The sequence below is a fragment of the Drosophila ananassae genome, chromosome 2L (genome assembly GCF_017639315.1).
Source record: "Drosophila ananassae strain 14024-0371.13 chromosome 2L, ASM1763931v2, whole genome shotgun sequence".
In the NCBI taxonomy this organism is placed as follows: domain Eukaryota; kingdom Metazoa; phylum Arthropoda; class Insecta; order Diptera; family Drosophilidae; genus Drosophila; species Drosophila ananassae.
Window position 1 is genome coordinate 4,610,245 of NC_057927.1, and position 12,193 is coordinate 4,622,437.

Sequence of the window (12,193 nt, forward strand, 5' to 3'; positions counted from 1 at the left end):
GTTTGTTTGCTTAATGGGACGAGTTGTGAAGTAATTTTAATTTCCCAGTTTGTTGTTAAAACAAATATTTTTATTTCATGAACATGCGTGGGACAAGGTAAATCATAAATATTAAAATATCCGAAAAACAATGATATACAAATTAATTTGCCGTCATACCGATGGACTCCCAAGTTGGCCAGTGGTTGTACTCCATATCTACTTTTTCACATTGCCCATTTTCAGTTTTTTGCCTTTTCGCATTTTACCTCCTTTTTTTTTGCATATGTTTTATTCACATATGCAAACAGAATTTCCGTTCAATTCAATTGCCCGGCGAAGAGGCATTTTTTTGTGTGCCATCATGAAGTGGCGTCCGCATAAAGGAGCACACCAATGCCCATGGAGGTGGCACGCACACAACTGTGCTCCCACACTGAAATTCTATTCGACCAATTGTTGATATCCACGAATGGAGGAGGACGTCGGGCTCGGTTCCACTCGGTTCGGCCCCTGTCGGTTGCGCTTCCTGTTTCGGTTTTGTGGCTCTGCTTCTATCGCAAGGTGCTCTGGTTTTATAAAAGTCCGCTGACGTTTCGATCTGTCGCTCAGTTGTTGCATATTTCTCGGCGTGTTCGCTTCTCAATAAACTAATAGTTTAAACAATTTTAAAACTCAGTGAAAGTACAACTTACTGCAATATTCGTAAGTGAATTTTGAAATTATATCCCTTTTTAAGTGTGAATATTCAGACAAAACCCTTAGGATAATTGTTATTTTCAAAATTGTGTATTTTAAAACAAAAATACATATTTTGAACATTTTTTTGGTTTCTTTTAGAATTTATAGATATTTGAAAAACGACTGACAATGTTGTCGAACGTAAATCTTAAAAAAAAGTGTTAGTTTAATAATTTCAAAACAGTTTTAGTTGTTCGTGTTAGTTTATGGAAATTATATTCGAAATATTGATGCTGGTAAAGATAGAAAACCCTTCTCCCGCTCTTTGAACTTTAAAGAAATATAAAATAAAAATTTGAAGTATCGTAGTTGAAGGTAAAAAGTTTCCCTTATTTAAACAAAAAATCCAAAATAAAAAGTTTAAACAATCCTCATTAAAAAAAGCAATAAAATCAAAATTATTCACAATCTTATTGTCGATTTCATGTTACATTTGATCTCTGGGGTCTGTTTCATATAATTTTTTATGTCCGAAAATTTTACTATTTGGCCATAAAAATTTGCCAGCAACTTTCACCCAATTTAAAGAACATAAAAAGGACATATTTCCTTGAGGCAAGTAAATTGAAGCATATAATGGGATCTTTGGTTGGATGGAAGACAAAAAACTCAACACAATAATTGTATTAAGCAAATCCCGGATGACTTGGGCCGACAATGTGTAAATGCCCCTGATTAACTGATGAGATCCTCATTACAATTGGGTGCTAAGAACACATAACAAACTTCTTGTAATTTGAAGAAGGCAAGTTTTCTTTGTTTTACATCTCTTGGCACAAACATTGTTTATGGCGGAGATGGCCTCCGTCAATTGGCAGCCGGCGGCAAAAGCTAATAAAAAGCAACATCAATGTTGGGGACCAGATTCCGATTCCGTTCCGGATCGGGACTGACATGGCACACATCCGGTGGCGGCACGCAACGTGGGGCCATTAGGGGAGCACTCTCCCGAACCGTGCGACACGAGGTGGCGCTTTAAAACTGCCCCAGGGTCTTAACTTGTTTTATGTCAACTCGGACAACGAGAACACGGCAATTACAGCATGTGAGGCTGGCAAATACTTGAGTTGCAGCTGCGCCTAAAAGATGCTTTAAAATGTAAGCCCACCTGGACGCGAATGCGAATGCGTAGGCCCATACATAGATGGGCACGGGGCGTATGAGTGTCCGGACTAATTAACCCAAGCAGCAACTATGGCTGCCGGACTCATTACGGAAACAAGAGATGGCCGAGTGGGGAGCGATTCACAGTCTCGGAACACTCCGGATAATGAGCAGGCCAGAAAATAGTTTCAGAAAAGCCAAGTTCTATGCGAATATTTTATTACGATCTTACGTAAAAGGTTTATGGAATTGCTTATTATTTAACTAAAAATTAACACCAAATTCGAGACTCCTAAAAAGTTAAAACCTAAGAAAGTCTGTAGAGCTTGACTGGTTTTGTATTTAAAGCGCTTTTTAAAGTGCAAATATTCTTCCTTTTGCAATTATTCTCAAGAAAAGAATCTAAAAATAACTAAAAAACATTACAGGCACTCATGAGTAGAGCTATTTCAACTGTAGCATTGCCTTTAAGTTTTCAAATAAATAAAACAAATGTGTAGAGAGTTCTAAAAGCAGGGCATGGCTATAAAAAACTTTTGGCTACCTAAAATTTAACGAACCAAGACGCGACACTTTGTAAGGGCGGCTTTTGACTTGGAATTCATCATCAGCGCATTTCTGTGGATTTCAATTTCAATCATTTGGGATTAATTTGGCCAAGGCACAAAGGTCACACATGCCGGGCCTGCCCCTTCCTCCTCCACCTCCACAGCCCACCCATCTTTAATGAGTCTTTTACAAAAAAAGGATAACGAGGCAGACAAGACACAAAGTCCTTACTCCTCGGATCCGCTTTAATGCCTCCACAAAGAACTTAAACCGCATAAATTTACATTTAAATCTACATTAACGAATGATGCATGATGTATGTTGTTGTTTTGAATGGCGAAGGATGCGTGCTTCTCCTAGCCGGTTCTAGCGTTCAGGATGGGGGTGTCCCGGAAGTGCAACTCCAGAGAGGTCGGTGTCTGTTGGTACTCCACCACCACGATGCGGTTGGAGCCCACCTTCAGAAGTGGGGACGGGACATACAGGGTGATCTGGGGTCCAACCAGGGGCCAGTACCTGCCGAGATTTTCGCCGTTAACGAAGACAATGCCCTTGCCCCATCCTGACATGTCCAGATACGTATCCGCAATGTCAGACTGGGTCTTAATTTCAAGTTGTCCGTAATAAACGGTTGGTCCTGTTCGCAGTAGAGTTCGCAGCTTATTCAGATCCGGGACGACCTGGTTAGCTGATGGATTTGATTGGGATATCAGTTGCTCGAGGCTATCGTACGACTCCAGCGGGAACTTGGTCATGTTCCATTTGCTCAGAACTTGCTTGTCCAGACGCACATCCCGCAGGATGCCCTTGAAGTCGTTGATCTGGCGACCATAATTAAGTCGTCCTTGATTCTCCACGAAAATCTGGAGCCTTCGCCCAGCACTAGCGCTGATGGGTAGATCAAAAACGGGTATTTCCCTAGCCAGCAGACCCACGAATTCCCCATCCACGTAGACATAGCCTCTGTCGGCTAAGCCTGGTACACTTAGGATGCTCGGGTCACGCTTGAAACTGGGCAGTTGGGTTTCGTATAAAACTAATCCAGAGTATTGGTTTAGGGCCTCGAAGCTCTGTGGCTTCGCCGCTTGGACAAAGCCCGTGGAAAGTCGCTGTCTTGCCTCCGGAGAAAGTAAATTACAGCAACTGGTCAGTCGCACGGATCCGTAGCCTTTCTTGGGTACGGGACTGGGCACGGGTATATTGGGCAAAGGCAAATACCGTCCAATAATGCGACGCAGGGCTTGGTACTTGGACGTGGGATCTCCAGCCTCCGTCATTGGCGCATCGTAGTCGTAGGATGTGATGTCTGCCAGATACTGTCCAGGGCCATTATCGTTGGCGCCGGCGGTGAAGCCGAAATTGGTGCCTCCATAGAACATGTAGAAGTTGACACTGGCCCCGCTGTCCAGCATGTCACTGAAACAGAATTTAAAAGAGAAATACATCTTCATTTTTATAAAAATTATTTCTTTTAAATTTCTTAAAATAAAAAGAATGAAATGTTATATTTGCGAGCACCGGATATAAATATTTATTTTTATTTACTCTTCAATGTCAATACGTCTGTTTTATTAATGTGCATTGTCGAACTTGAGTCATTGTTGGGACAAAAAATGGGATGAAAAATAAATAAACGCTTTGTCTAGAATCTTGGGTTCAATTCCATAGTTTATATAGAAGGAAAGTCATTGATTACTCACACGAAAGTCCCTGTAATGGAATCCGTGCTCACATTAGCCATCGGTTCCGTCCAATGCGTCAGCCAACCCGGATAGTATTCGGAATTGACCAGCGGCCCTTTTGCCTGGTAGCGTCTTAACTTGGCCCAGGTGGGTTTGAGATCTGATGTAGCCCCAAAGTCCATAGTTGCGAGGACATTTTGGATCTTTCCGCAGCGCAGCACGCTGGGCCCATCGTTGGTAAAGAGGACTGCCTTATTCTTGACATGAGTGGCAGTCTCATCACGCAGCCAGTTTCGGTAGTTGAGATCACAGGCAAAGTAGGAACCGTACTCGTTCTCCACCTGAACCATTATAATGGGGCCTCCATTGCCGTACAGATAGGGGGTTATCCTTGTGAAGAGCTGGTTATACCAAATGCGGACCTCGCTGAGGTAGTCTAAAGAAGTGGTTGCAATAAAAAATCGATTCTTTTGACCCTACTTGGTATACACTTTTCTACTTACTGACATCTGCTGTGCGAAGCTGAATTCCAGGATACTTGTTGAGCAGCCAATAAGGAAACCCGCCCATGTCGCGTTCAGCACAGATATAAGGGCCCGGACGAAGGATTACTAGCAGATCCTCTCCAACGGCCAGTCGTATAAAATGCTCCAGATCTGCCATTTTGTTCCAGACATACACACCATCCTTTGGATTGTGAAGAGACCATTCCACATAGCTGTTTTGAGAATTATGGTGCTTTCAAATTTAAGATTTTCATTTAAAAAACTACTTATGGGGCTTACGTGGTTACTGCATTCAAGCCGGCTGCTCTCATGGTGCGGAGATGCCTCTGCCAGGTGTCAGGATGGGCACGAAAATAGTGGAACGAGCCCGCAATGAAGCGGAAGGGCTTGCCATCCTTTAGGAATCGATTATGATCGTAATCGACGGTAAAAGTGCGATTTGCTGACACTGCCCCCAGCAAACAGAGCCAGCTTGCAAAGACAAGCCAACAAATCTTCATCCTGAAGAGATTATAAAATATACATACAAAGGTCAAGGGAAGTACATAAATAAATCATTTTTAATAAATTGACATTTAGAATTCCCAAACAAACACGCCAATTTGATTCGGTCTATTACTAAATATTCGATTAATATTATTAAGTATCATCTCACAAACTCAAAATACGAAACTCGATCTGGTTTGTAAAAAGTTTTTAAATATAATATCCATATTAAATTTCAGAGTTTATAACACGTGCATTTCTGCCATGAAATTAATTACAAACGCAATGAAATTAATTGTGCTTTTGTAAACATAAGATATAATGTAAATATTTTAAGAAAGCAGTCAGTGTGTCATTTAATTATGGTACCACATTTGTAAGCCACACAATAAAGAGTTTAAATAATTATCTCGATATCGGGTTGAGATTTATTTAAATGATTTTGGAATAAATCGTGATCGTATATTTTCAATTGTGTGTGTTTTAATTAGTGCTTTACCTTTATTTACGTCTAACGCCAAGTAAACTTTAGATGATATTGCAGCTTGTGGGCGAAAGTAAACTCACCATCAGAGAGAAATTAATTTCTAAATTGGATTCCTACACGGAATTTATCTTCCGGCTGGTCCGGATTCTTAACCCGTTCCGCTTCCTAGTAAATCAAAATAAATCATCTCAGTCCAGCTCAGCCGAGTTCAATTCAGTGCACAGACACTGGGAGGCTTCAATTGAAGTTCACGGCTCAATTGCTTAGTGACAACAAAACGATTTAATCTTGTTTGTTTTGCTTATGAATTTGTTGGAAATTAATTCCATTTAGTCGAAAACTTTTTGGGCCGCACATTGTTGAATATTTCATATTTGGGTTCAGCAATTAATGCAGACTCAGCCCGAGCTTAATGTTTACACTTTATTTTTGGCGTGGAGTATTATTTCGCTTTCGTTGATTGCAATTCCAGAGCAGCTGCTCTCGTCAATTATGATTGACGTCTTTTTCCCTACTCAGTAGTCGGACACTTTTTTATAGAATCATTCTTATCGCCACAAATTGTTTCTGTGCTTTGGCGTCTTCATTTCATGAGATTTGACAAATGTATGCTACGTGTGTTTGTGTTGTATTTAATTTTTTTTTCTCCTATTGCGGATTTAATACTGATTATATTCGAATAATTGTCCAGACATACGATCTATGCTATAAATTAAAGCACAGGTGTGTCCTCACAACTTTTGGGCAATTACTCGCATGAAGAACTTTTCATATCATTATCTTTGAAAGTCATATACATTATAATGGTTTGTTTATTAAATGACAATGGTCTTTAAACCTTAAATACAATTTATTTTCACAATATTTGCAATATTTCTTGTGTTCAATTATTCATCAGATCAGCACTATTAAATCTGTATTTTTTTTTTCGTAAGCAATAAAACAAATATTGCTAATTATTAATTAGAAATTCTTAACCTGCTGATTAAATATTGTAATTCCCTCACAGAACAAGCACATTTACAAAATATATGTATGTTTTTGCTAATGAATATAAGTTTTAGCCTTGATAAGCGAAATTCTGTACGAGGCCCTGAACTTATTCAACCTTTTAATGGGGAATATTTCCATAAAAAAACTCCCCGGAATCTGGAGTCTATGTACTAGTTATGGAGCACACACGATTTAATATTACACTCAACCCACTAGGAACAATGAGGGCCCATGTTGGACCCTGTTTATTTTGAGCATTTGACCCAATTCAATTATTTGCACGTCCCAAGCCCACCGATAATACCGATTGCCCATGCTGTGAGTTCCCTTCAACTATGCTGGTTCTGGGGCAAGAAAGCATGTGTTACTTTCGCTATTGTTTCACGAGGGGGACGTCAGGTGGGTGGCAGTACACATTTGGACAATACTCACCTCTCGCTCCCAATGATTTTAAACAATCAGCGTAAATGATGTGTTTATGTGGTTCTGATTTAGGGCACAGCTCGAAAAACTACAGAAATGCCAGCGCGATCGTTAGAATGTTTTTGAAATTAAAAGCGGGACCAGGCGTTCCACCTGATCTGATAGTTACTCTTCGACTTGTTGGGTTTGAGTTCGCTGGTCTCGTTTTTATCCGTTTGCTCGTTATTCATTTACCCGGTTCGTACATGCGTAACCGTTTCGAATGTTGCGGTTTGCTCTCTGGAGCTAAAACGCTGAGAACTCAAACTGATCGTATGTTGAACAGAAGTCCCGATTGAATACCCGATTAAGACAACAGTGCACACTGGGCTGATTCTCCAGAAAATAATAAACAGAACTTTTTTAAAAAGTTTACTTTACTTTTAAAATAATAGCGTAAAAAAATGTTTGAATATAAAAAATATTATAACAAAAGTATTGCGAACAACCCTTCAGGACTTTCTAGCGATATATAATATAATGTTTAGGAATTAGGAAAAAGAATTTATCTTTTATTGGATATATTTCAAGGATTTCTAAATAAATTTCGTTAAAAAATCTTTAAGTTCATTTAAAACTAATCTTGAATGGAAGACAAATATGACGTTCGAGTCCAGAGTGCACTGGCAACATGAGGCCAGAAGAACTGCATTTCTCTCTAGAGAACTGCCACATGTTGCCGAAAGAATTCCAGTAACAAAACTAATCAACATTTCAGGTGCATTTTATAATCCCCTAAAAGTCCCTTCAAATTTATTTAAATTACGCAAGAATATCATAACAATAACGAGAGTTGGGTATAGAAAGAAATTCACAATTTGACTTCAGCTTTTGGAAGAAAGGGAGAGTTGATTCTGAAGTACAGTCACGCTTCATATTTTATGCATTAAGTGTGTTTGTTTTTGGCCTCTGAACTTTGGCCTGTTGGTATGCAAAAAGGGTGACATGGAGCACCAGCCGCAGGCAATTGGCCAAAAAGTGAATTTTCTATGTTGTTTTATTATTAATTTCATACGTTTCGGCCGGGCTTCAGTCTGCCAACGTCCGTTCCTCATCTGTTGCTGGGTCACATACAGTTAGCCTTCCAGCTGGGCTAATATTCGTATATTGCTTTCCACATCCTCCCACCCAAAAAACCCACACACAAACAAACAATTGGCAGGAAGCCAAGAACACAATGTGTTGGCCGAAATGTAAATCTAGTAGAAAGAGGCCACGACACGTTTTTAATCTCACACGCCTGTCGGCAGTTTAAAGTGTCCTTTGGGATGCAACGCACACACACACACATCCATCCTGAAAACTGTGAAACTAAAACACATATTCCCACCCACACACGTTAGGGGATAGGAAGAGAGTCCTACATAGACAATTAGACAACAGACATGGCCAAGTTAACAGCTTAGCCGCATTAAGGTAGTCGTGGGAGTAGGACTGCGGACTCCGGACTCCGGACCCGGGTTGTCATCCCAGTGGCAGGACGTGGCTTGACGAGCCGGCAGCAGGTAGCTCGAAACCCGGAAGCCTGTCGCATTTTCTGTCTGTTAATTTTGCAGTAGGAAAGTTTTGTGGCATTAGCTGGACGGTGTACCATGGAACATTCCGACAAAACCCTTGATTTCGGGCAACAAAAGTTTGGTAGTTGATCATTCGTGAATGATTCAATGCGCTTAAATGATTTAGAATTCAATTACTAACGATCGGTGAATAATTAATCGATTTGTGTAAAAGTTTAATACAATTCTAGTTTAAAAATAAATTGAAGCAGAGTTTCCCATAGTTTGCTTTAAACTTGCACTTTGACATTTCGCCTGCTGTAATAATTTTCACCTAAAAAGGGACACCTTTAGGGGCTTTTGCACTTAAGCATAAAGTTCAACTTCCACTCTAAGCAAACAGAATTTTATGGAGGCGTCACTGATGGGGCTTAAGTGCTCCGGCAACCTGTTGATTCAATTCAAATGCATTTCGTTAAGTTCAATTGAATTGCTCCAGTACCGTCTGCATCCCCCAGACGGCCCACCGCTCCAAACTTTGTGGCAATGTTTGCTTGTTTGCGGTTGACGCCGCCGGTGGCAATCAATTGAATTACATGTTTGTTGTTTCCTGTGCGCGCATCGTTAGACGTTGCCACAGTTTTTACATTCTTTGCTCCTGCCGCTGCTGCTGCAGCATCTCCTCCAGCTTTCATAGTGGCTGTTGCGGCTTTGACACCACTTTTTTTCACTCTTATCTATCCGGGGAAATTTGCATGGCAATTTGACTTAACAAGGCGTGGCGTGGCGGTGGCGACAGCAAGCCAACATAATCATGCGTGGCGCCAACTGGTTAACATGGGAAGATGCACTTTAATATTTGTGATACTGCTTATTTCTTATTAACTTGAAATAATATTTATTTAGAAGGCCAAGAAAGGAAAAATCAGCTAGCTAAAAATTATACTCAGTAGGTATCTGAATATTTAAAAAAATATATATTTTTTATAGTCATTATAAGAACAATCTATTTTTGTTTCGTGCATTTCTCCTTGCAACTATAAATTGCAACAGCAGCAACCGTTACATCTTGCCATGCAGCCAGCAATGTTTGCATATGCAGGCTAAGACCATCCTACTTGTAATTCCCCCCTTAACCCACTCACCCAGAGTTCTGCCCTCGAACCAGACCGCAAAAAGGTCAAGTAGAAGCCGCCGCGGGGCATTTGTAAGTCTAAGTGCACTACACAAAATATATGCAAGCCAAAAAGGAAATAAAAACAAACAAAACCGGAAATGAAATGGAAAAATTTGTCCACAGGATTTATGGTCTGTGTTTTCTGTATTTATAAATAAATGTATTCCAACATAAGTTAAATCTTTGGCCATGTTTAGGAATAAATTAAATCATTTAATATCCAGCTTAGGATCTGTTAATTCAAATTCATTCAATTTAAATGCAGTTATGGGGCGTATTAAAAAATTGTCTCATTTTTATAAATTTTTTATTCTTCCCTAACAGGTAGACTTCCCGTTTTCGCTTCAACTTCTACGCCCGCCTAAAAGCTCGCACCATTAAATGCGCAGTCAAAGCGGAACGATCGCTGTGGCGGTGCTGCTGCTCCTCCTCCTGACAGCGGCATCTACTGCAGCGGAGGCAGACCTGGCTGGGGAGTCCCCCGGAGTAAGCACTCTGCCTCCTAGTGTCGAGCAACCGCGCCGAGTAGTGAAGCGGGCGCCAACATCCAGCTTCATCGGAATGCGCGGCAAGAAGGACGACGAACGGGACACAGAATCCTCGGACATCTCGGAGGGCAACTGGCTGGGGAATGGACCCGATCCACTGGACTACGCCGATCTGGAGAGCTACTACTCCGAGAACGGACGGCGGCTGAAGAAAGCGCCGCTGGCCTTTGTGGGAATGCGGGGCAAAAAGTTCATCCCGATGAGTGTCCGCCTGAGCGGTGTCCTCCAGCACATGGAGGAGGAACGGCTGCGGGAAGGTCTGCTGCAGGATTTCTTAAATAGTCTGACGGGGGAAGAGAATGGAGCCGGGGATGTGGACAAGCGGGCTCCCACTGGATTCAACGGCATGCGGGGCAAGCGCCCGGCCCTGAACGGCGACGAAGGCGAGGAGGAGGAGGCCATGGAACTGCTGCAGAAACGGGCGCCTGTCAACTCTTTTGTGGGCATGCGCGGCAAGAAGGATGTCTCCCACCAGCACTACAAGCGAGCGGCACTTTCAGAGGTAAGGAACATAAATACAATACCTTGACTTTTAACCTCGCCTCATTGTTCTTAATAAGTTGGAACTCGAAGCAAGGATTAGGCTTTTTTTTATTAAATTTCATAATCCAATTTGACAGCAAATTAATAAATTTAAGACCCTTAATTGAGCATCTAATCGCCACCAGTTCTGGCACACTTTCTTTAAAAAGGCGTACGATGTAAGGGGAAAGAAGCAACGGTTCGCGGACTTTAATAACAAATTCGTGGCGGTCAGAGGAAAGAAAAGCGAGCAGGACGGAGAGGGAGCCGGAAACTGGGAGGCCATTGGTCAGCAGCAATACCTGGTGCATCCCTGGCTGAATGTTTGGGGCGACAAGCGGGCACCCAATGGCTTTTTGGGAATGCGCGGCAAGCGCCCAGGTGGGGTCCTTAAATACTATGTTCTTATGTAATTTTTTATTAAAAAAATCTAATTTTCCAACAGCACTATTTGAATAAGCGGGGCTTGCCCCAAAAAACAAAAAACGATCGTGATGGAAGTTCCTCTTAGAGCTACAAAACTAGGCAAAGATGAAAAGGATTAAGGAATCGGATCGGAAGAGCAGAGACGGATTCATGAAGGACTAAAATAGTGTTTTAAATAATCACAGGGCTGGGGATTATTCAAAGCACGAATACACACCCACACGACGCACACAAACAATGCTAAGATTTAATCTGTCGGACGACATTCAATATCAACCTAATGCCAATTACGTAATGTAAATGTAAATGTAATTACAGTTGAAAGAAACTTCACGAATTATGTGGAGCATTTAAACTATTTGCATATCTAAGTGTAAACTCTTGATCAAAACTATAAGTATATTAAAAGTGCACAAGGAAAAGGACACAAGGACATTAAGGAAACGAGGAAACATTCATTTACTTTCACATTGTGGTAGTTTCATTGTGGTACTCCAGCGTATACAAGAGAAATATAGACACCTACACGTTTAGCACCAATTAATATTGTAAATAATGTATGGTAAAACTAAATAAATATTTATTTCAAAAACTGAAAATGGAATGGCAGTATCTATATACGAGATAGGTGAATTTTTTCCTAAAAAGTAAACACAACAATGAGCCATTAAGCAGAATTCAATTATTTGATAGTCTTCTCACAATTCCCAGAAACTCACAATTCAATTTCATCTACACATGTACCTACAAGGTGGCATCTTGTTCCTACAACAAAGCAATAAAAACAACGGAACAGTTTCAAAATATGAGTAGACTCCTAATAAGCTGCACAGACCCGAAGGCGTCTAGAAGCATCAGTGATTGATGGGTGCCAGAGGTTACGGGAATACCCAAAATTCCGAGTGCGCATTAGAGACAATAGAAGTTGAAAGGCAACTTCAGGTAAGATCACAGGTCCTCTACACCATATTTTCATATTCTTTGTAGGTCCTAGGTAGGCAACAAAATTTCCTATCCTGAGTGTAAGGATAATAA

The 12,193-nt window shown here is 40.9% G+C and overlaps 2 protein-coding genes across 4 annotated transcripts; one reads left to right on the plus strand and one right to left on the minus strand.

The window, feature by feature from the left end:
• The first annotated feature begins 56 nt into the window (after positions 1–56).
• On the plus strand, positions 57–11,204 carry LOC6500536 (tachykinins). 3 transcript variants are annotated; one of them, XM_032451903.2, is made up of 5 exons: positions 57–684; positions 9,987–10,421; positions 10,458–10,712; positions 10,879–11,113; positions 11,178–11,204. In XM_032451903.2, the coding sequence occupies exons 2-5, from the start codon at positions 10,044–10,046 to the stop codon at positions 11,189–11,191; spliced, it is 882 nt and encodes a 293-aa protein (XP_032307794.1). In that variant the 5' UTR covers positions 57–684; positions 9,987–10,043; the 3' UTR covers positions 11,192–11,204. The 3 variants fall into 3 exon arrangements, with proteins under 3 accessions (XP_032307794.1, XP_014766603.1, XP_001953410.1); XM_014911117.3 differs by having other exon boundaries at positions 9,987–10,712; XM_001953375.4 differs by having other exon boundaries at positions 9,987–10,712; positions 10,903–11,113.
• Positions 2,558–7,151, minus strand: LOC6500011 (beta-galactosidase). The gene is made up of 5 exons (XM_001953374.4): positions 6,960–7,151; positions 4,841–5,062; positions 4,559–4,773; positions 4,074–4,491; positions 2,558–3,789 (listed from the first exon to the last, which is right to left on the minus strand). Exons 2-5 carry the CDS (start codon positions 5,059–5,061, stop codon positions 2,730–2,732), a joined length of 1,914 nt encoding a protein of 637 aa, XP_001953409.1. The 5' UTR covers position 5,062; positions 6,960–7,151; the 3' UTR covers positions 2,558–2,729.
• Positions 11,205–12,193: the final 989 nt, after the last annotated feature.